We start from the raw sequence: 25,805 nt of genomic DNA on the forward strand, positions 1-25,805 counted from the left end.
ACTTCAAGATATGCCCTTTCAAGCCATTAAAAATATATACATGTACCTTACTGCTGACGAAATATCTGACAATGCTCCCGAATATCACCAAAATACTCAAAAATACACTATACAGTGCGTTTCAGAAAAAAAGGAATCCAAATCTAGAGGGCCGATGTTCAGGTCATATTTATTTTTGTGAAATTATTCTGCATGGATAGGAACGGAAAACTCGTCACCTTTCCAATAGTACCCTATTTGTACCATTTGTGCCACGCATGACATAATTAATTGATGTAGAAGACAAAATGTGCATGTACCACTCTTTCCAAGTTTTTGGTAAAGTGGGTAAAATGGGTGCTTAATATAATGAAATGTAAAGAAGTAATGTTTGGAAAGAAGAGTCAAGGCATTCCTCTGAAATGATGATTGAAGGTTAAGGTCTTGTTCATCCACACCTTCAACTTGTCCTCTTCTCCTTTGCATACAAAGCCGGTAGCGCGGAAGAATTAAGTATATCTTGGACAGCTGGTCTTACCATTGCCGGATCATTGCACAAAAAAAATCCACCTCATGTCAAATTCGGCCTTGCAAATCATCAAGATCTTGGGCGAGGAATTACAAATACCTCACTTTAAGTGTCCAAAAAGGAAATTGTCACAGGGCGCAAGATCGGGTGATTTTGGTGGCCATTCTACGCCATGGTTGAGGGCAACAACTTGATGTCCAAAGAGTTCTTTGAGTCTATCTCAAACGATGTTGGATCGAAGGACACAAGTGATAGTCTTGGATCCACTAAAGATGCAGGTACGCTCCTCGAACCTACCTCTCAAAATGTTAGTCCAACGACTGTGGTATGATTTCCTCATTTAATATCATTTGCAATTACATTCGCCCACTTACACTCCTTTGGAAGAAAAGGGTTCAATCAAGATTTTTTGTCAGCTCAGGCATCGATAAAAGTATTCACATCGCCATCTGCCCTTTCATTAAGTTTTCGAAAGCTTGGAAAAATGGTACCTGCACCTGTTGTCTTCAACATTACTTAATGCGGTCATGCATGGCACAAATGGTACAAATAGGGTATGGAAAGCTGATGAGTTTCTCTTTTACATCCATGCAGAATAAGTTCACAAAATTGAATATAATTCGAATAACAACCCTTTAAATTTGGATTACCTTTTTCTGAAACGCACTGTAATGTCAAAACGACTTCAACTTGCTCTATTCTTTTTTTGTTATTAAAGCTAGTTCTTTCCAACTTGGCAGATATCATGATTGATCTATATACTACAACCGTTTGTCAACTTTTTGTAACAGAAACTGATAAAAAGCTGACATCAGCTTAAAAAATTGTGAAAAACGTTAATTTGTAATGTCTTTTACTTTCGGTCTATTGCTTGCGCACATATAAAAGTGAAAGCAATGTCACCGCATTGAAATGCTCTTTCCAGTGATACCAAATACGACATAGGTTACAACAGAAAATTTCGAGATAACCCGATATAAACCCGTGGTACAATAATCAATGCACACATTATCAGCAACAGTTTGTACACAGTACCAAAGTTGTGTATTTTTTCAAAAATTAAAATTAAAAAAGGAAAGACAACTTCCGTTGTAAACAATCGCCTTCCTGGATGTTTTTTAACGATGTTCATCGTGAACAACCCACTTTTTGTCTTTTTATTGGAGATATATCGTTTACATACAATCGAACAACAGCTGTACTGCTAAAGCCAGGGTAATTATGCTGCATATATACTGTAGAGCGCTTCTGACAAAGTAAGTATTAAACGCTATATAAGCAAGTATAATTATCATTCTTATTATTAACATTAACTCTAGTTGATACATTTGGAATGTTGATACACTTTTTTTCACAAAAACTTTCGTCGTCAGAAAATTCTAAAACCTCACAGTGAATTGCCACGCCGATGCTCTCTTCAACAATTCCACTCTTTTTTATAAGTCGTCTCTTCCCTTTTTTCTTATTGTTTGTTATTATTATTAGAAACAGAATTACTTTGTGCTTTTGTTGAAATTTTGAAATGAAAGGAATTCGTTATCAATCAATCAATTCTCCGTAGCTAATAAGGCAACTACAAGAATCTTGATAGGTGTAAAAAATAGAATTGTCATTTGGGACTCATTCCTAGACTACCCTAAATCGGGTTCTACACGCATTTAATTTGTCATATTTTACATTGTCGATTGTTCATAAAAATGTGATCACTGGATAATCATAATAATGTATTACTAAAATTAGAATAATGCACTAGTTTCTAATTGCATATTTGGGGAAATTAATTTAAAAAATCATCATACGAGGAGCATTAAATCATTTTAATCAGCAAACAATTTTCTTTTAGAACACCATTTATGACATTTATGGAACTACTATTTGTATTCCGCATGATGCCATGTATCCTAGCACCTCGAATATGATAGGTACACAAATAAGCAACGTTGCCTGCCTTTTTAGTACTGCACGTCAATACGTCGTAAATAATCATGGTCTGGCAGTGGCATATTTTGGGGGCGAAGGGTAACCAACCACGATGCCAATAGGGTTAATAAAGCCGTTATCTACGATATGAACTAAGAAACATGTTAACATCTTACGGAACTTTTCAAAGCCAAAGACAAAAAATGGGATGCAATGTCTTAAAGCACCATTTATTTGAACATGTTAAATGAATGGAATAGGAAGCTCTTCCTTTTATTTTACACCGTACATGTATCTTTTAACGACCGGACTTTTCGCATCCACAACGGGGACATTAGACATGTGGTTCGTGCGCACAATTGTTGTTGCCACTATGGTAACAGCGACATGTCCCATTTGGGAGGATTTTTTTTGCAACAGTCGAGAGCCAAAAAAGATTTAAAAAGTATGTGGTAGATGAATGTGTAAAAATCTGGAGAATCATCTTTTTTTTATTTCTTTTGGGATTGTCGACACCATTAGAGCGTTAAGTGCACATTTACCTTTGTTTCAATAGCTTTCTGTTAGCGCGTGTGTACATCAATATATATTTGAAAACCTGTGTTCACAAATTGCCCCTCTCGAGATTTCAATGGTACCTTAGTCGTGTTTGTAAACCCAGAATGGATCACACCACAATGTGGAATCGACTAAAGTGAAATAGCTCATCATCTACTCAAACAGGTATTGATACAGCAAACTGAAATAAAATCAAAGGTAAAGACATAATCGAAATTGCCTTCTTATGACAGATGGAAACAAAAAAAATGCAGAGGGTATCAGCAGATCCTTTGTACGAGGTGTGTTGTACTGTCGGAGAATAGATCGTCTCTGGCATGTTCTGCAAGTTCCTCAGTTAGAAACTTAACTTCACATCAGCACTCAGTAGTCATGCCGACGTTAAACACGAAATGTACCTCTTAGCATCGTATATTCATCCCCACTGCTAGCATGGCTAGTACGACGTTCACCCCAAGCATCATATTGTTCCGAGCTTTTAGAAAGTTGTTCTGAATTGTTATCACTCATATTATCCTCTGTTTTCTTCTTTATATCGCCTACGAAAGAAGACAATGTTATTTCATGATAAGGACGAAGAAATACAATTTGTATACAGTAGATATCGAAACGAACTATGTTTATTTCGTAAAGCAAATGTATAAAATACCAGTAACCCCTTGTATTGCGATATTTAGATATTTGAAACGAGCCGATGTCATACACGCCTTGTTCCGTACGTGTTCATTGTATTAATTCCCAAATATTTTCATTTCTAATGCTCCCTATCAGGGTTTCACTTCTCATGGGTAAACATAACCTCATTATTATGATTATCATAACACCATGCTATTGGCGAAAGGTGAAATGACTTTTAATGTCTGCATGATCAAATAAATGGGAATACGTTGATTTTCTGTTGTGAAAGAGCAAGAGTGAGGCATCATTAACATGCAACTGCTGTGGACGTAACCATTTTTTGTGAAAAAAATAAAGTAAAATGAAATAAAATTAAATTTTCATTAAATGATTCTAGGACTTTTATCTTATTTTTCAAAAGTTTGATTTATCAGAGAGTATTAGAAAATCGCGAAACCTGCAAACGACATTGTATCAAAGGCATCTAGCATAGATCCAAACACAAGAAATGATCAGGTAAAACCGGACGGGGCTACAGTATTATATTACCTTAGGGTTAGCGGAGGGGACCGTATGGGACAACACGACCCATACGAGCTCAACGTGACGTCATTTTTTTTAATCTACATTATTGTCAATACAAAGTTAGATGATCCAGGCCTCTCTTTCTGATAACTGCTGTTATTCTTTCTTTTGCTTACACTTGTCCCCATTCCCCTTTGTTTTGTTGTGATATTAAGCATTTGAAAGACCGTATGGGACAAATCATAGGAAATGTCACTCCCTTGTAATTTTTGTAACAGCTCAAAAGAAACGAAGTTTTGTTCAAAATCTTCATAAGGGTTGACTATTCCTCTACATTAGAAGTGTATTAAACAATGATGATTAATCTGTAGTGAATTTCTACAAACTTTAGTCATTGATTCTCTTACGAATACTAATAATAAGCGATAAGCATGAATGTAGAATAAAATGCATAATTGATGAACGAAAACAAAAGCGTAACTTTCCCAGCAATTTTGTGATGAATATGTGATATATCTAGGAGCCGGTGCATTGGACGTTTGTTACAGATTTTTATTTTATCTCAATCACCACCTTGAAATATCTTTGTAATGATGATTACAATTCGTCTTAAGAATAATCGGACCTTTCTCACGGAAAATTCGTACCGTAATTGGAATGAAACGTAACTGGAATTCATCTCCGGAGAATTCGTGATTGTGATTAGCGTTCGTGATTCCAGTTTTGTTCCACAAGTACTAAAAATTCGTCATTAGAATTATTTTTCACTGAATTCACCGATCAAAAAAGGATTTTTTTTTCATCGTTTGAAAGAGCGGTATGAGGTAATTTTAGCACGCCCGTCCGTGTGAATTTAAAACTATATTAAAACAAATAATAAAAATATATTCGTCGAATGATTTTTATCTCCCTCTCTCTCTCTCTTTGCGGGGAGGGAGGGGGTTAAGTGCCGAGCGTAATTCGAGTACACATTACGAGCCTTTAGAGCAAAGTTGTTCAGAGACATCCTTGAAACATTTTTAAACGGCGAGGAGGTTAGGTTAATATTCACGAAAAAAATTTATTTTGCCGGGAATTATGCTTGGTTCCTGGTGTAATCTAGCTGACTTACTCCCAAGAGTTATTTACAAATAATTCAGGTTGGATCATCACTACTTTATTGGAATGTGACATGTCGAAAACGTCCGGAATTCATCCTGAATGAAACGACTGTCAAGCGAGCGTAGCGACGAAGAATGCACGATGAGTTTTATAGTCTCAGTATTATTGTCCGAAGACAGTATTGTAAATATTATGATCAAATGAAGCAAGCTATGACACTAAGTGTAATTTCGCTCTCAAATGTGTTCTTATCTGGTTTGAATTATAAAAAAAACCATCGAAATAAAAATTATCGAAGCAGAAACAAATTTTTATGTTTAAGCACATAATTTATGAAGAAATCAGTCATGCATAAACAATAGATTATACTGCTGCATAGAGGAAAATTAATGGATGGTCCAGGTTGGACATATTTTTATCTTCCTAAATATAATAAAACTCACAGAGCAAAATGCTGAAAATTTGATCAAAATGGGATAACAGATAACAAAGTTATTGAATTTTAAAGATTTGTATTATTCCGATGAAACACTTTTAGGCATGTCCTTATAAATATTCATTAGGTGGGCTGATGTTATATCTTCACTTGTTCTTTTGTACTTTATTATACGAAAATCATTCAAAAAAATTCTACCAAGAACTAAAACAATTGGATTAACAGCTGATTAAGTGCATTAGTTATTTATTGCCACAACTTATTACATCATAATTGAGATATCAATTACACATGTATGAAAAAATGAATTATTTATGATTTCCTGTAATAACATGAAGCACAGCATTTGTATAGCTCCGTATATCTGTCGAAGACATTCAAAGGCGCATTGGAGGAGCCAGCCAATCTGGGTAGCCTACAAGGGCGCGCACACAGAACTGTGACTCGCAGGTCTCTCCTCCCGATAACTGGTTGGGGAATGCAGACGGACCGGGGTTTTTCCCTACTCTTATCCGATTAGTGCAGTAGGTTCTTAACGTGCAAAGGTGATTCTCCTTTACACGGGGGCTCCATTTAACGTCCTATCCGAGGGACGGAGTGTTTTTCACTGTTACATAGCCTGCATCTATTAAACAGGGGAGAGACGTTTACGCACAACGCACTTGCTTTAGTCATCCGCCCGGGGTGGACTCCAACCAACGAACATAAGAAAAAGAAAGTGAGGATGTGACATCATCAGCCCACCTAATGTATATTCATGACGATGTGCATATAACTGTTTTTTACAAATTTTGCTTAAATTTAAAATTCAATAAGTTCGTTATTTGTTATCCGATTTTGATGAAGTTTTCAGCATTTTGCTCTAGGAATTTTACGATATTTATGTAGATATAAATATTTTCAGCTCGAACCATCCCTTTAAGAAGCAATGTCTGAACTAAACGAATTTGATGAGTTATTTTGTTGTTGCAAAACGTATAAGAGTTCATTCAAGTATGAGGTGTATTACCTTCATATGGCGGCGATATTAAGTAAATGCATAAGGTCTACTGGTACGGTAGGTTGCATCTTTGAGATTGATTACTCCTGGACCCCGTCTTACAAAGAGTTGCTATTGATCTGATCAGCTATGGAAAGCCAGCTACACCCGCATATAAAATGCATGTTTCTTCAAAATATTTTCTAGATATGATGTAGGCCTATATTAACACAAAATCATCGCTTTCTTTATAATTTCATGTGTTCGCCTACTTTTTTGTTTACAAAAGACATTTTGAAATTTATTGGAGAAAAAAATTATGACAGTGATATATTTCCATAGAGTTATAAATGATTGAATCAATCAACTCTTTGTAAGATGGGGCCCAAGACCCCATGTTACAAAGAGTTAAGATTGATCCAATAAACCTCAGGGGCCGATTGCACGAAAGGGTCTTTCCCAGGACCGTCTTTGGTGTCGCCCATCTTTCATGATACGCTATAAGCGGTCTGTTTCTGAAACTTATGATAAAGAATAAGATTTGTTAGCTTGCTTTTAAATCAAATTTTATACAATTTCATGATATATCACATCATTTTATGAACAAATATTTTGTTTATTTTAATGGACGAATGAAATATGTTTGAAGATGATTTATTTAAAATGCGTTTCACATGCTTGGCGCATCATAAAAGATGGGCGACACGAAAGACGGTCCTTGCAAAAACCCTTTCGTGCAATCGGCCCCTGGTGTATGGAAATCCTTCAATGTCATCATTTTTCTTCATTGTCCAGAAACCCGTGAATATATGAATACATACAGGTACATCATACCTAGAAAATATTTTGAAAAAACGTGTATTATAAATGTTGATGTTGCTGGCTTGCCATAGTTGTGGTCCATCGGATCAATCGTAGTGGGGGTGCCGTGGCCGAGTGCTCTAAAGCGCCTGGCTATACATGGAAAGTCCGGGTTTCGATCCCCGGCCGCGGCACCTATGCCCGTATTTAAGTCATTTAATCTACAATGCTCTTTTATCCTGCTTTCAAATGAATGGAAATGATATATGCATTATTGGTTACTAGGTGTGCACTTGTTAAAAAAGGTTTTACAAAAAAGTAACTCTTTAAAAGACGAGTCCCTGGACTAATATTATTTCCACCCATATTTTGGTTCACAGGCAGAGAGTATGCCCACAGACTGCTCAGCTATCTCCTTCATGGTTATCCAAGCATACTATTCACATATTGTACAAATGACAGTACAGGATTCTGCGTTACGCTACAATAAGGGGCAAATTATCACAATCTTCAAAATGACATTTCCCTGAAACTATATGCTTTTGAAAAAAAATCACATTTGACCAGGAAGAAGCCCTGGTCACTTGATTTATAAAATACACAGTTATTTTTTTTCGATAACACCATTATTGAGCTGAACCAAAACCCTTTTATCCTTGCGTACTGTATATTACAAGCATAATGGTTTTGTATTTTTCATTATCAGAAAATGGGGTATATATTTTTAGGTACAATGTAATACAATTAATGGCAGTGTAAAACTGTAAAACAGGCACAATTCGGCCTTTTGGATTGCTATGCAATGTTATGTTTTAATAACATCACTAATGGATTTGAAAAAGTTCATTTTAAAATGCCGCTATCGTCTCTTGCAATGAATATAGTGCAGATTATTTACAAAGAAGATAATATTATCTTAGCCTTACCGTCGCCAATGCTTCCGTCATCCTGTCCATTTGGTTTATCATCTTTGGAGCTTGTTTCCTGATTTGAAGAACTTACATCTTCTTTCCTGTTGTTTGTAACTTTAAATATGGATACAAAATTTGATAGTTGGTATTTTATATAGATAGTAATGATACATGTTGGTTAAGATTATTATTGAGAATTTATTCATTTTATTCTCATATATAAGGAAAAGTCTCTTCTTTTATTCAAATTATCTATATTATCTTATTATAATATGGAGTATCCTCTCGTTCGTTGGATGTTCAGGTGATTTTTTGTGATTATACAACGTGCACATGTACCCTTCCCTCTAGAAAATGCCTTTGCACAACCACTTACTCTATGGGGCCCTTGAGGGACGGGGTTCACGCGCTAATGTGTTTGGTTAATTTTATTCAGCATATGATTTATATGACTATATTTTTGAATGAATACACTTAGCGCACTAAATCAGTCGTTGTTGATACAGGGAACTGTATTGAAAACCATCTTTATCTTATATAAAAAATCTTTACCTTTTTCACCAGTCACGTTTGCGCTGTTTTCACCCTTCTCGCTTGTTGGTATGATCCCTACCGGTTGTGAATTATTCGCATCCTCGTTCGTCTTATTTCCTCCTGTTCATAAGATAATGAACTTGTTTTAAAATTATTCAATTGGAACGCGTTTTATTATTTTTATCTATATTAACATAATAGATGTGACTGTAACCTTTAACCGATGTACTGCACTTCGACATGCTCTATCTCGAATAGTATCACTTTTCCGTACGATTATTGAGACTAAGGCGCGGATTCAGGGGGACACAGGGGCACGTGCCCCTCCCCCCCCCCCCCCCTTGAGAAGAAAAATTTAAAATTTGTAATGTAAAAATGCCATTAAAGCAGAGGTTAAGACTTTTTTTTTGCTTGTCATTTTTTTTTCAAGTACGAAATACCCTTAATTTGTGGTTGAAAACCTTTTCTTTTTTGGGGCTTGTCATTTTTTTTCGAGTACGAAATACTCTTAATTTGTGGTTGAAAACCTTTTCTTTTATTTTGCTTGTCAATTTGTTTCCGGGTACGAAATACCCTTAATTTGTGGTTGAAAACCATTTTTTTTTGCTTGTCAAATTTTTTCGGGTATGAAATATTCTTAAATTGTGGTTGAAACCCTTTTTGGGGCTTGTCAAAATTTTCCTCCGAAAAAATTTGCCCCCCCCCCTTTGGAAAATCCTGGATCCACCCCTGCCCTGTTGAGATTTGAGACTCAATATATCTGAAGTTTAAATTTACACAGGTAAAGCATTTGAAGAGTTTAGTTGCAAAAGGGGCTAGGTCCCCCTTTTGTTAGGTTCTCCTGACCATTCCAAGAAAAAACACGTTTTTTTATTCTCACTTATAGTATTTTTAAAAGGGGTTAGGTCCACTCAAATATTTTTTTGTATTCTCCCATATTGCAATATTCTTATGCGAAATTGAATCATGATGATACCCTACAATAAAAACATAAAATTTGGTATAAGAGAAATCTACCTGTCTTCATATCTTTTAAGATATTCTTTTTCAAAAAAAGAAACTATGTGGATCTACCCCTTTTGCATCTAAACTGAAATAGACCTAACCCCTTTTGAAAAAAAAAATTCTTTGCCATGTTAGTTCACTTTTTAATAGGAATTTCAACTTTTCTTTGGTATCATGTTATAGAGCTACTAAAAATCCATACATTAAGACATAAAAATAAAATTTGATGAAAAATTGACCTAACCCCTTATGCATATGAGCTCTTCATTTTATGAATAAATTTATCATACGTGAATATAAAGAAAAAATTATCAATTCATTCATCTGTACGTGGGCCTTCTTTCGAAGACTTAACATTTTGAGTCATGTTATCATCATTCTTCTTGCTTACAACATCCTCTCCTTGACTTCCTGCTTTTGCAGTCTCTTTTTTTTCAATTCATCTATAAAAATTATTCAATTAAATTTAATTTCATTCAACCGTAATGTCGATGTACATTTACAAAGTCACACAAAATATTCAAAATTGTGTAGGATGGATGTGGGCCTTAACAGAAGAAAAAAAACATTTATGAGGCATGGCGCAAAAAGATATTGACAAAACTGAATGAGAAAAATTATAAAATGGTGCTGATAGATATACAAAAAAATAATCAAATCCGGCCTCATTAATCTACTGTAGTTATATAATTGTGGAATCTATACAGAACTATTTGGCATGAAATTATGCTAGATTCAAATAGGCTTCCTGATTCCGATCTTAAGTAATAACTTTTTAAATTCATTTCATTGGTTTCATGCTGTACATGCTGTAAATTATTACAGAATTTCCAATTTTAAGAAACTAGAAATAGTTTACTAGATAGATGGGGTATAACAAGTGCTGCATTTATTATTGAACTATGGATTTATTCTATACTGGCAAAGATAGAGTTAAATATCTGGGTCCAGTCTGTCAAAGAGTTGTGATTGATCCACTCAATGATAGCGATGTAAAGCAAACAATATATTTCTTCATACATGAACTGAAACTTGAAATTGTCTGTTTGAAAACACAAGAGCACATAGATTTGTCAAGAGGATGGTGCATACACGATTATAAATCCTAGTTAAAAAATACTAATCACTGTACACGAGACGATGGATGTTCGGGTGTTTGTGTGTGTGAGGGTGTGTATATTTTTTTTCATGTGATATGTACATGAATTAATTATTGTATATATTTTGGAGGGTTATTTTCAAGCGTTAACTTTTTGTTGTAACGATACTTTATTATGAATATATAACTTGAAAAGATATTTTAATGATTATCAAGAATAAATAAGTTGAACTGAATTGAAAATTTCAAACAGATATATCTGCATTGTAATTTAGGGCGTTACTGGCTTGCCATATTTGTGATGTTTAATCGGATAATTCACAATTGTTTGTAAGGCGCCAGCAAAGGAGTCAGATATATTGCATTTCGACACATTCTGTAATCTTAATCCAGGTCTGATTACGAATATAGATTTACATGTACATCATTTTCCGTTAACGTATGCCAGCATAGGAATCAATAAATTGTCCCTGAATAATATAAAGAATTTCAATAAATTCACTCGTGTATACCTGGATCTGCCTGTGTAACATCACGACCCATGCTACCTTCATTCTTCTTATCTCCAGCCTCGTCTCCTGGAGTTTCTTTGATCGCCTCCTTTCCTTTCCATCCACCTACAAACATGACAAAGATGAGAATATCAGATTTCAACCCCCCCAAAAAAAAAAAATATAGAGATAAAGACTCAAAATAATCGGCGTCGTGTCATTAGGAAATGACCGTTTTGATTTTGATTTTAAACTTTATCTTTCCATGTTTTGTTTTGTTTTTCTGCTGTTACTAAAGTATTTTCCAAAAATTTATAATGTAAATAAAACATTACCATCCAACTTGTCCAATAGCACATTTTATGCACTGTACATACTTCGGTACAGCTAGTATAATTAGGATTTAATGTCTACTGGAATCAAGATGATTTATGTCCAAAGAGTTACTCAAGGGTGACAAAAATAATTTGATTTCATAACAGATATTCAAACAACGTAAATCGGACTAGGAATATCGAAGTTGTGACGTTTTAAGGCTTTGCAATCTTTCAGTGAAATACTGAATATTCAATGAGCCATTTGATAATGTAAAATCCCAATTGTTTCTTTCTATTTTATTCTGTGAAATTTTATTTACTCAATTTTTCATCCTCCGAGAATTGAAAAGATTGGATAGGCATTTAATGCATTAGATATTATGATTAAATAATTCATTGCTTCAACTTACTTTATTAGAAGGGAGACATTTCATTCAAGCAGGTATGAAAATATCATGTAATACCATAAAAAGTAAAGTAGGAACTTGACACTCTCAGCCCATCTACGAATAATCATGATGACCTGCATATAACTGTTTTATTTTTCACAAAACATCGCTAACTTCAAGAATTTCGTGGGGTGATATCAGATTGTGGTAGAATTTTTAGGGTATTTTCCTCAGTGAATTTTACTCTATTTATTGAAACAATTATTTCTAGAATGGAATACCCCTTTCAAATTCAATGGGGTAACGTTCATGGACAACTGAAACGGGGGTTTGGCTGCAGAGCGCTTCAGCCCCCTAAACTTCCACGTAAACATTAAAAAAAGTAAGAAATTATCACCAAGTAGTGATTTATGAATGTTCATCTCGCATCCCCCTTTTATCTTTTAAACCATTCCATGGTCCCTGACATTCAATTAAAGGACGAGTCCACCCCAACCAAAAACTAGATTTGAATAAAAAGAGAAAATCCAACAAGCATAACACTGAAAATGTCATCAAAATCGGTTGTAAAATAAGAAGTTATGACATTTTAAATTTTCGCTTAATTTTACAAAACAGTTATATGCACATCCTGGTCGGTATGCAAATGAAGAGACTGATGTCATCAACTCACTATTTCTTTTGTATTATATTATGTGAAATATGAAATGTTTTAATTTTCTCCCTCTTGCCCAGTGAAACAACGATCAATTCCTTCCTGATCACGTGAAATTGTTTACTATTATATGATTCAGTCAAGTTGGTCCGTATTTTCGAATTTGTAAGAAATGAAATATTGTGCAATTCAAACAATAACAAGTGGAATGCCTCTGGCCGTCTCACCTGCATCACGAGGTTCAATATAGCAGCAGTGCTGACTTTGAATACTATTCTAACATTGTCTAACTCGCACAAGATGTTCAGTGATACATGGTTACTCTAATGTCCACTTTTTATGAACTAGACCAATAAACTTACAGAGATATGGTTATTCAACAAAAAACCCCAACATGGCCAAAGTTCATTGACCTTACATGACCTTTGACCTTGATCATGTGACCTGAAACTCGCACAGGATGTTCAGTGATACTTGATTACTCTTATGTACAAGTTTCATGAATCAGATCCATAAACTTTCAAAGTTATGATGGTAATTCAACAGATACCCCCGATTCGGCCAAAGTTCATTGACCCTAAATGACCTTTGACCTTAATCATGAGACCTGAAACTTGCACAAAATGTTCAGTGATGCTTGATTACTATAATGTCCAAGTTTCATGAATCAGATCCATAAACTTTCAAAGTTATGATGGGAATTCAACAGATATCCCCAATTCGGCCAAAGTTCATTGACCCTAAATGACCTTTGACCTTGGTCATGTGACGTGAAACTCATGCAGGATGTTTAGTGATACTTGATTAACCTTATGTCCAAGTTTCATGAACTAGGTTTATATATTTTCTAAGTTATGATGACATTTCAAAAACTTAACCTCAGGTTAAGATTTCGATGTTGATTCCTCCAACATGGTCTAAGTTCATTGACCCTAAATGACCTTTGACTTTGGTCATCTGACATGAAACTCTAATAGGGTGTTCAGTAATACTTGATTAACTTTATGCTTAAGTTTTATTAACTAGGTCCATATACTGTCCAAGTTATGACGTCATTTCAAAAACTTAACCTCAGGTTAAGATTCGATGTTGACGCCGCCGCCGTCGCCGCCGCCGTCGGAAAAGCGGCGCCTATAGTCTCACTCTGCTTCACAGGTGAGACAAAAACCAAAAGAAATAGTGATGGACATTATCGATCGACTGACTCATTTGCATGTCACTGAGTTGTGCATATCACTGTTTTGTGAAAAATAAGCAAAAACTTTAAAATGCCCTAACTTTCTTATTTTACATCCGATTTCGATGAAATTTCCAGCGTTGTGCTAGTCTGATTTTTCTCTATTGATTCAAATCAACATTTTTTGGGGTGACTTGACCTTTACGGTTTTTCATAATATGATTTTCAACTTACCTGCCATTATCTCATGAGCAAATGGATAGAATCCTGCTTTGAGAAGTTCGTTGCTCAATAATATTGGACTTTTTTCACGAAACCCGAAAAACTTCTTTTCAGTCACCCAGGCGGTTATAATATCATAAGGGTTTAGATCTTTCTTCAACTCCTTGCCAAGGACTCTAGTCAGTTTATCCACTTTATCCGGTGGAATGGTTTTTCCTAGCATTTCTGATACTCTACTGTTTATGACGTTGTTCCGAAACTTTCCTGACAAAGAAGAATGAGGATAGTGGTTTAAAAAATACCTATATTACCATGATTACGAGTGATTGAGTTATTAATTCATTTTTTTTTATTTTGAGTAATTAATGCATTAACGGACCGTTTAATTCATTAACTGAATACATGGATTTCGTTTACAAAGACAATGGAATAAATGGCTAATGTCAACATGTCCAATACAAGTCCTATATTTAATCATTTTTATTCATTTTGTTGTTTAAACCGGTATTAAAAACAGTAAAAATTGACGATATTCGAATTAAGGTATAATTCAACAGAATAATATATTTGAAGGAAATGGTAAGGGAGTGAAAAGAAAAGAAAGGAGATATCACATCTACGAGGTGATATCTCCTTGCTATAAGTAACAAACAAGAAATATTCAACAAAGTAAAGTAGTAAGAGTATGAACAAATATGTCAAATGTGAAAATACAAATCCACTAAAATGCCTTGGAATAAGGACGAATACGTTAGAAATAAAGAAATATTTATAGTAAAAGACAGAAAGAAATACATAGTGAGAAATATGGTTTATATCATATTGTTCGTTTCTTTCCTGAATCAAGGATGAAAGAACGCATTTCCAGTAACTCTGATTTCACAAGAAGGTCTGTAAAACTAAAATATATGGTCCCAATATCATCCACGATATCATCTAGATCTATTAAAGTATATTGAACTGATCTTGGTCAAATCATGAAAGCAAAGCCGGAGAAAAGGCACTGTAAATCGCCCAAAACAGATAAGCAACATCGCCATGATCGCTCGAATCTTGTGCTTATTTTCCAAATTAACAAGCTTACTTTTTCATAATTTTCTTATTTGATTGATTTCTGTATGAATTCACTTTGAAATCGTTACATGTGGCATTCATCTATAGGGCAATCTAATCATAACAGTAGTGACTATGACATGAGTCAAACTTTACTATCAATTTATAACTAAGTTCTCTCATTTAAATGGGACTATCTTGGCGATACACTGCAGGGAACACAATCGTTAATGTCTCAATTAAGAATCAAGCAAATATGACCTAAGGCAAAAACCCATAATCATGATTTTGATTCTCTTTTACCTGAGATAATACCAAGTGCAAGCTCCTTCTCGTCCAGAATGTGCAGTGCGTCAGCCAAAACCATGCGATGGTTGAATGATGAAGGACGGACAATGTTTCTCCATCTTTGAAGTACAGATTGACAGCTCTCTTCTCTTCCATCAGGACCCACCGGCTTGGAATCATCAGAAACACCGAGTTCCTTTGCTAATTCCGCTGGATTGATTCGCTTCTCTTCTATTTCTGCTTCATCCGCCAGGCCGATTTCAAATCCTGTTAGATGCAAATATGAAAATACTTACCATGATTTTCTTATTTACGATATAACTGGATATACCCATTTGATTTGCTAGTTCATTACGATGAACCTGCGTGCCGAATATAGAGTACACAACTTTTCCTGCGCGCGCGCTGCATCTCCCTACCAACGCACTATCCCAAGATCGTCGCGCAATTTGGCGTCCATTTCCTCTCATGAGCCTGCGGGCAAGACATGTTGTCACACAAGGCGAGGGGTAGGAGGGAGGGTTCAAATGGGTATATCCAGTTATCTCGTAAATAAGAAAATCATGGTAAGTATTTTTATAATTTACATCAATAACTGGGATATACCCATTTGATTTGCTAGACCAACACGGATTCAACGTGAAGGGAGGCATGTCTAGACTAAGAAGTGCGTAAAAATAGGGAGATGAAGACACAAAGGCCGTTGCCTTACGGACAGGGGAGGCGATAAAGCCTCATGTGAAGAAGTCCTTAAGAGCAAGGAGTGAAGGAAAGATGGGCGTCAATAGGTGGACCTCGAGAAGTCGTGAACGACGATTCCAAGAAAGAGCCCAAAAAGAATGATACTAAGTATCATGGGCCCTCGGCCTAGTGTCAGGAGAACAACATCACCAGCTGACTAGAGCGTAAAATTCGGAATTTGTTGAAAATTTCAACAAGAATCGTGATCGGAAAAACTGAAGCTTTAAGGCTCAGTAAGTGATCAATCGAACAATCTGAGAAGGCGAGAGATCTCAGAAGCCTCCGCGTGGGAGAAAGCGCCCAGAATTCGATATCTGTCTCGAATGCGTGAGGGCAGAACATCTGCAGAATTCTGATAGAGAGCTGTGGCAGAAAGTTACTAGCGGTCCGAAGGGGACTAGGAACGACGGAGAGTAGGGATTTAAGAAGAAAACCACTCGTAAGGCAGTCAAGGGTCGAGAAAGGGACTGAGTGCCATCCTTTTAATAAGAAATGCCGCGGACCTGCTGCCTATGTAGAATAAAGCAGTCTGGTTAAAATAGCTCAACCGGGCGTGTCAGAGAAACAGCGCGGTACACATCACGACAAAAGTGTGATAGACCGAGTGATCGAGAGAGAACTCAGGATCCCCTTTCTCCCGTACTGATTGAAGCACCCATCTGAGGGTGCAGTGCCCGCGGTGGAAGAGGTGGCTTGGCTCAAGCCACCATTGCCGAGAGAGCCGGTGAGGCTAGGCTGCGATGGATGACCGCCGGGCGGGGGAATCCCTAGCAGCAGCAAGTGTACGCCAGAGGGAGCTGGCGAAAAGTCTCTGTCATGATCCTACGTGAAGGCGACAATCAAGAGGTCAAAACTTCGTCATGAGCGGACGTGTTCACTGAAGCGCTCTTACCGGCCGACAAGATCGTGATTTTGTTCGAAATATCGTGCATGTTTGGTGTATAAACTGCTTCAAATCTACGTCTTTACCTATTTGAACTATCACCACCAACAATCTGTTGCTCGTCGACTTCCTTTTTTTTTTTATTATTTATGTGATATATTGGAAGGACATAATACCACTACCCCGCGATGACGACTCGTAGTTCGAAACTACAAGCCGGAGAACTCTCGAATAGTATTAAAGAGGAACTGAACAAAGCCCTGGGGAGTGATACTTTCATGAGAAAATTGGTGAGTGAACTTAAAACAACTTTGATTAATGAGATTACACCGTTGATTACTGAGAGAGTTACAGATAGTTTACGTGAGTACATTGAATTTGAAATGGAGGCAAGAGACACTCGCATCAATGCCTTGGAATCAAAGATACAATCGTTGTTAGACCAACATGATGAGTCTGAACAGTACTCACGCAGGAATTGTCTAATTTTCAACGGAGTAAAGGAGAAAGAGAACGAAAGCACGGATGAAACCATCGTCAAACTCTGTGCAGATAAGCTTAATGTTGAGTTAGAAGCAAGAGAAATAGATAGAAGCCACAGATTGGGTCAGAATAAAGAAAACAGAGAGAGGGGAATAATTGTGAAGTTCACGAACTATCATATACGAGAAAAATCTACAAAAATAGGAGAAAATTGCGTAATCTACAGGATGAGGCGATTTATATTCATGAGAGTCTCACAAGGAAACGGACTGATCTGTTCTGGAAGGTGAAAACCCAATACAAGGATTGTACGGAGGCGATATGGACCCAAGATGGCCGCATACTTGCCATATCCAAGTACACGAAAAAGCGAGTCACCATTACAAAGGAGAGCGACCTGCAGAAATTGAGAAAACCTTGAATTCTTCACCATTGATTCGATATTTCTTATAAGAAACACCCAATCTTGTCCATAGAATTCCTCATTCTCAATTAATCTCATAAGAAAGACCAAGTTTCATGTATTAACCCTAAGCTGAGACTTACAGTACTGCTCTATTGTGGAATCACGCCCCTCCTCTTGTGTTCGAGGAAAGCATTTCAATTGGCCCGAAGTACGCCAATGAATATTGGAGCCACTCCCTGTCAAGACGTAATCCTTTTATTGACAGCTCAACCAATGATGCATGCAACAATGAAGGGAAAGCTCGACCTTTCGCTGATGAAGCGAGCACTATGTTAACAACAATAGAGACTTCCAACCTTTATCACGGCTCTCTATTCATTTTTAAGCAGGATTAGCACTTGGACTGAAAGCCAGGACTCCTATTTTGTTCACACAGTTTATTTATCCAGCGTGCATTGTTTTGAATGTTTTGAAAATCATAAGAAATCTTAAAAACACTAAGTCTGTCGGTGTTGACAAGATATCTGTCTTTGTTTTGAAGGCATGCTCTATGGAGATATCAATGAGCATTGCTAAGTTGATTAATCTGTCTTTGTCAAGCGGTATATTTCCGCAACAATGGAAAAAAGCCAAGATTATCCCAATTCACAAAGGTGGCGATAAAAATTCTCCTTCGAACTATAGGCCCATTTCAATTCTGCCCTGCGTATCTAAAATACTGGAAAGGGTTGTTCAACGGCAAGTCTTAGATTTTTTGCGAAAGAATGATATTTTGACACCTGCCCAATCCGGTTTTCGGCCACGGCACTCAACTATTACCACTCTCCTAAAGGTAACCGATGACTGGTTTCACTCGGTCGATCTGAAACATTACGTTGGGGCCGTCTTCGTCGACTTAAAAAAAGCATTCGACACCGTGAATTGTGATATTCTTATGAAAAAAATGAATAACCTAGGTATTTCTGGTACACCATCCTTATGGTTTCGAAGTTACATGTCAAACCGGGTTTGTAGGACTCTTATTAATTCGGAACTCTCTTATGAATCAGTTATTAACTGCGGTGTGCCCCAGGGATCACTCCTGGGGCCACTGCTCTTTATTTTATATGTTAACGATTTAGTGAAATGTATTAATACATGTCATATCCAATTGTATGCGGATGACACCGTTTTGTATTTTTCACACCCCTCCATTGATAGAATCAATGAGGCTCTCAACTCAGATTTAGAAAATATGTACCAATGGATGTGCCAGAACAAGTTAAGTGTTAACTGTCAAAAAACGGTCTGTATGCTCATTGGAAGCAAGAATATGATTTCCAAACAAAACGCCCTTCATGTTTCCTTAAATAATACCCCATTAGAACAAGTTAATCATGTCAAATACCTAGGCATCATAGTTGATGATTATTTGAATTTTAATCTGCATATAGACAACATGTTGCAAAAAATAGGTCAATTAGTCGGCTTTCTGAGAAGATTGCGGCGATCCCTAAGTGAATCGATTCTGAAATTAATATATAGTTCGTTGATCCTACCCTACTTTGATTATGGCGATGTTGTTTACGATGCATCCTTTAAGAAATACACAGACCGCCTCCAAAAACTACAAAACAGAGCAGGTCGTATTATACTTCAGATTAAACCCGAATCTCATATATCTACTTTGGAAATGCACAATACACTAAATTGGCAATTGTTGGACAAAAGAAGAAGCGATCATTCCCTTATTCTCATGTATAAGATCATGAATAATCTATCTCCAAAATATTTAAGAAATGAATTTGAGTTAGTATCACATACGTATCCCTCCCGTTTCGGAACCAAATTTAAATTACCCAAACCAAGAACAAATTACCTCAAAAGATCCTTCAAGTATAAAAGCGCCATGGCTTATAATTCCCTTCCTCCTCACATTAAATCATCCCCTAGTATTAATATCTTCAAATCTAAGATTGTTGATCTGTAGCCACATGCACTCCGATTTACCCCCCCCCCCCCCCCTCATCCCCAATTAGGTTTGCACCCTATACCTTTCTTTCTTTTTTTTTCCGGTGTTTTATCTGAATATGTTTACTGTTAATATTTGTATTTTTAACCATTTATGTTCGTCACTATTTTCTTTTATTCTTCTGTAAATCTCTTATTTTAATCTTGTTATACTGTGTCTACAACTTATATGTTAATGTTAAATGTTTTGGACCCCACGGAAGACCAGCGTCACTGTGCCAGTCACGCTGAATGTGGGCTATCCACCGTATTTTATTGTATATAATTGTGCTTTTAATACGGAAATAAATACTACTACTACTACTACATACTACTAAGAGATGTTCTAACGAACAGACATCGCCGGATATGATACCTCAACAGTTACGTTCCCAACGGAATCGAATGAGGTAGCAACGGCCCTGTCCTATCAAGTTAGGGACGGAAACTGGCTAAGAGTGTCGATGTCCTCGCTTGAAGAAACAAGCGAAGGAGGAGGGAGACTTGAGGAAAATAATCACAAAAATTTCCATCAGTCTGCGGTGAGAACCAGTTGTTTATGAAAACAGCCACAAGGCCTGGTCTCTCAGGTGAACGTAAGAGCAAGCACCGCCGGCGCCGGTTGCGGCAGCGTGGAACAGTCCGATATCGGAGAATAAGGAGTTCCAAAAAGCTGCGGGGGGGGTCGGCAAAAATGACGCCCTAAGCAGTGGGGGATGAGCATCTAAGTTTCTAAAATAACTCCAGTGAAGTAAATCACTTACATGGAGAGACACATCCACAGTCGGCCCGAGAAAAAGCGGGTCCTAGTGATTGTGGTTAGGTAGGCATAAGCATACATGCATCCACGGTTACATCATCCTCGGTCGTGCGGTGACCATGGCCACATGCATTGCATGGAGGGAGGATGAAAGCAGCATGCGAGGCGACTCGAGTGTGCCGAGTGAAAAAGCTTCTAAATAAGAAGACGGTTCGACAAATGGGCACGGTAAGACATCCACCGTAGACCACTCCACACAAGGAGGAAACGGCGGAGACGCCCGCAAGCTTGACCCACATAGAGGGCAGTCTATAAGACTGTTAGAGCTCGACCGATGGTCTGGAGGCGTACAGTTTGGTGTAAACTCGCCGACCCGGTACGGTGGGTGTGCCCAGAAAGTAGGCATAGAATGCCGACAGAGAAGTCTGGGGCTTTAAACAAGCTTGAACGCACGTACATAGCCAATAATCTCATGAGATGTACGGCGGTTTCTTTCCTCCGAGATGATGCTTACCCGACGGGGAAGGACTCGGGGAACAGCTGTGAATGTCAACAGGAGGGATATCTAGCATATGAAAAGCTGATTCCCTCCAGGTATTCGGTGCGGGTGCTTTCGGCGGTGTCCGGCTGGACGACCGGTGATGGCAGCTCGGGCAGGGCTCGAACGAGCCGCCCGAATACGAGACAATAGGTTAACATAACCATAATGCACCGGGTGGTGAAGGCGTAGCGATTACTAAGCACAGGAGAACTTTTAATCGCCGTGACATTCAGATCCGATATACATACTCATAAGTTCTGAGAGCTATGAGGTAATGAGACATACCGCTGAGCGGTGATGGTGCTCATATCGGAGTCGCCCTCTCTTCAGCGGCGATCGCTGGGGGACGGGTGTCTGTACTAGCCCTGACTCTGGCCTTGCAAGGGTAGGAGCTAAGTAAGACAGGGCACCCTTACTTTCGAATAGAAAGTGAGGTTCAGGCCAGAAACCGACGGTCCCGTCGCCTGGGCGGACGGTCCGCGGACGTGATAGGTTGCCCCCTCAAAGCAGCCAAACATTCTCACGAGAGAAGTGCGGCATGCGGTATGTAAGAGATTCTTACCTCCAATCTACGGGCCTGCTTAGGGGGTAGAATGGAGAGAGTTACCGCTGAAGGAGTCGTCGCCGTACGTGGGCTTGACGTAGAGGGCGAATTCGGGAGTACCTGCATAAAAAGGGGGAATACCCATGCAGGTAACTCGCCGATGGCTCCCCGGAGTGCGGGTTGGCGAGAGAAGTCTCAATCCGCTCAATACCCGACGCCGGCTATAAGACCGCGGCGGTCTTATAATGACGGAGAACACGAGGATAAGAACCCGTAATGCTCGGGGACGCATAGATGCAGCCTGAACGGATGCAACGTCCAGCCGTCGGTCACCGAGAGCTTGCCGACATATTGATGCTTGAAAGCCGTATGTCGGAAGCACCTGCATAGAAACGGGGGTCACCGTGTAGGTGAACAGCGTTTCAATAAATGCCCGGTGTGAGAGGACAGGTGATTGCTTGAGCCGCACAGTGCTTAGCAAGGCGGCTGAAGCTGATATGAAGCGTGGGTGAATTACCCGCACTGCTCATGGGAGTATGTGCGACGCCTGACCCACAAATATCGGGAGTCTGGTGACATAATGGAGGGCGATGCCCGTATGTCGATAACACCTGTGTATTAGCGGGGATTTCCCTTGCAGGTGCGTGAGCCGGCGAATCATGAAATCGCCGGTGACTCTCCGAGGTGCAAGATGGCGAATGTCTGCTTAACCTGCCCGGTGCTCGACACGGCGGTTTTAGCTGACAGGGAGCATGAAGATAAAGATCCGTGATGCTCGAGGGTGTTCTGTTGTAACATGAAGTTACGACGCCTGGCCATTGGCACAAGAATCAGAAAGAAAGGTCTGCCCGCAAAGTGGGATTAGCGACCTAGACTTTCTTCTTGTTCTTCCTCTTCTGTGAGGCCCCCGCCGGGGGGCAGAAGAGGGAACAATCATCTGGAGTCTGGCGACATAGTGGCGGGCGACGCCCGTATGTCGATAGCACCTGTGTATTAGCGGGGATTTCCCTTGCAGGTGCGTGGGCCGGCGAATCATATTGCCGGTGACTCTCCGAGGTGCGAGACGGCGACTGTCTGCTTGACCTGCCTGGTGCTCGACACGGCGGTTTTAGCTGACAGAGAGCATTAGGATGAAGATCCGTGGTGCTCGAGGGCGTTCTGTTGTAACATGAAGTTACGACGCCTGGCCGTCGGCACAAGAATCAGAAGGGAAGGTCTGCCCGCACAGCGGGGTTAGCGACCTAGAATTTCTTCTTCTTCTTCCTCTTCTATGCGGCCCCCGCCGGGGGGCAGAAGAGGGTATAATGATCGGGAGTCTGGTGACATAATGGCGGGCGACGCCTGTATGTCGATAGCACCTGTGTATTAGCGGGAATTTCCCTTGCAGGTGCGTGAGCCGGCGAAACATGATATTGCCGGTGACTCTCCGAGGTGTGTTGGATGGCCGGTGTCTGCTTGATCCGCTCGGTTGGTAGTACCGTCGGCTGAAGCAGGCAAGCCTGGGGGTAAAAACCCGCAGTGCTGGAGGGCACTCTAGATTAGCTTGAGGAGCTGAGAGGCCTGGCCATCAAAATAATCAGAGGACAGACCGCTCGACGGAGCGGGGCTTACGTCTGTGGTTCTCCTCTTCTTCTTTTCTTCTTCTTCGGTTGCTCCGGCGCCGGAGCGGAAGAAGGGACAAGAGGCTGGGCTGCGCCTGTCTTCCTCTCCTTAGCTCTCCCACAGGGAGAGCCAGCCGAGGACCAGACGCTGGACCAGAGGCTGGACCAGAGACTGGACTGCGCCTGTCTTCCTCTCCTTAGCTCTCCCACGGGGAGAGCTAGCCGAGCGAGAGGAGGCGTCGGCCGAATCTGACGGCATCAGATTGAATTGAGAGTCCGACACGGTCGGACTCAGGTGCCTCTTCCGACTAGGGGCTGGTAGCCCTTTGAAGACGCTCCCTAGAGGGGTCTTACACGGCATCGAGCCTAGTCTTTGCCGGGTGGAGAGACCCGTGCTCTCCCCCCGGACTTTAGGTGACCTGATGGCCGGTGGGTCTGACAGCCCTAGAGGAGTCGCCGTTTTCTGTACTAGTGCGACACTCCCCAATAAGGTTCAGGTTCCGGGACGGAAGCCTTGGCCATCACCGTGCGGGCACGTGGTCGCAAATCCATGGTTCCACCCTTATTAAGCGGGGCACGTGAACGCGCGTCCACTGTTCCATCCCTTTGAGAGCCCACGGGGCTCTGACTCTGTTCTCGCTATCTATACTACCTGTGGTGGGGGATAAGACCCCGGTGTCGGGCCCCGAAACAGCAGTCGCCTGAGGCTCTTCAGAAAGAGAGTCCGAAAGGCTCATTATTGCCGTAGGGTGATCTAGTAGTAAGATAAAAAAAAAAACAGAGAAGCAAAGGGGGTAGGGGGGTAACAAACCCCAACCCAGTAGACAAGGACCTCAAAAAGCGGACTTTTGAGAGTCAAAAACGGATCTCACAAGGATGATACAAGGTAAAATCCCAGAACAAAGGAAACAGTAATAATTAAGAATTATTAAGAGACACTGTCCCTGAAGTCCGTTAGAAAAATTAATTATTTGATTATCACAACAAGAATCTGCTTCCGCCAAAATTCTGAAAAGAAGGAAAGGGGGAAGCATCTAAAAAGAAGAAAACACTAAGTTAAGTTTTTTTTTGTGTCCACCTGTTCAAAAGAAAAAATAATTTTTCTTGAGGTGAGGATCAGCTAAGGAAAAAAGGGGAGCAAGATTCCCTTTCTTTTTTTTTTATAAACAAGAAGTTTAAGAAAAAAAAATTATAAGTCCAGAGACCGGTAGCTGACTTGAAAAGGAAGGGGGGAAAAACAAAGATAGCTTTCCCGAGAAGGAAGGCCGAGTCAAAGGCGACGAACGCTGACAGGAGACGGCTTCCTAAAAAAAAATTCTAAGTATTCTTGTGAAGGAAAGAAAATATTTTTTTTAATTAATTGAATAATTAATCAATTAATAAACACAAGAACAAAGGATTGATTGAAACAAAAGAACAATCAACTAACTCGAAACAAGAAACAAAGAACTTGAATCGAGGCAAAGGAGCAAGTCAAGAATTAAAAGAATCAATCAATTAATTAATTAATCAATTAACCAATTAATTCAATTAATAAATACAAGAACAAAGGATTGATTGAAACAAAAGAACAATCAACTAACTCGAAACAAGAGACAAAGAACTTGAAACGAGGCTGGAATACGACGCTCCTAACGTCCTACAGAACCTATCTGTGGAGAAATAAATCAATTAAATTCACGACGAGTCGTATAAACGAAGAAGTCAGTGAATAAAAAGAATTAAAAAGGAGCGAAGACAACGCCCGAGCAGGAAGGCGCGGAGCTATGGGGCGGAGAGGTGAAGACAACCCGCCTGTGAGAAACGTATCTTTAAAAAACAAACTCACGAAGAGGGACAAGAAACGTTAAAATAATATCACGGAAGCTCCGCGCGACGTGATAATCCTATAACAATCTTAGATGAGAGAAAATAAGATTGAAATAAGGGAAGAATTGCACAATAAAGTATCCAAACGGAAAACAGAAATGCAATTTTGAGAGTGTACTTAGCTTGCGACTGCACTCGACCGCAGGCGAAAGTAAAAGAGGAAATGGACGCCAAATTGCGCGACGATCTTGGGATAGTGCGTTGGTAGGGAGATGCAGCGCGCGCGCAGGAAAAGTTGTGTACTCTATATTCGGCACGCAGGTTCATCGTAATGAACTAGCAAATCAAATGGGTATATCCCAGTTATTGATGTAAATCACCATATTCAATGTCAGGTGCAGAAATTGCAGATTACTTTATTGAGGAAAATCATTAAAGGTGTAGATTTAAAAAAGAGGCTT

The 25,805-nt window shown here is 39.1% G+C and overlaps 1 protein-coding gene across 1 annotated transcript in view; it reads right to left on the reverse strand.

The window, feature by feature from the left end:
- Positions 1 to 3,367: 3,367 nt before the first annotated feature.
- Positions 3,368 to 25,805, reverse strand: part of LOC121419547 — an 82,723-nt gene continuing 60,285 nt past the window's right edge. The window contains exons 16-21 of the mRNA XM_041614003.1: positions 15,603 to 15,854; positions 14,259 to 14,510; positions 11,508 to 11,612; positions 8,910 to 9,011; positions 8,373 to 8,471; positions 3,368 to 3,525 (exon numbers count right to left, since the gene is read on the reverse strand). Of these exons, the coding sequence (XP_041469937.1) occupies positions 3,368 to 3,525; positions 8,373 to 8,471; positions 8,910 to 9,011; positions 11,508 to 11,612; positions 14,259 to 14,510; positions 15,603 to 15,854 (968 nt within the window). The remainder of the gene's footprint in view (positions 3,526 to 8,372; positions 8,472 to 8,909; positions 9,012 to 11,507; positions 11,613 to 14,258; positions 14,511 to 15,602; positions 15,855 to 25,805) is intronic.

This window comes from Lytechinus variegatus, chromosome 8 (genome assembly GCF_018143015.1).
Source record: "Lytechinus variegatus isolate NC3 chromosome 8, Lvar_3.0, whole genome shotgun sequence".
Classification (NCBI taxonomy): Eukaryota; Metazoa; Echinodermata; class Echinoidea; order Temnopleuroida; family Toxopneustidae; genus Lytechinus; species Lytechinus variegatus.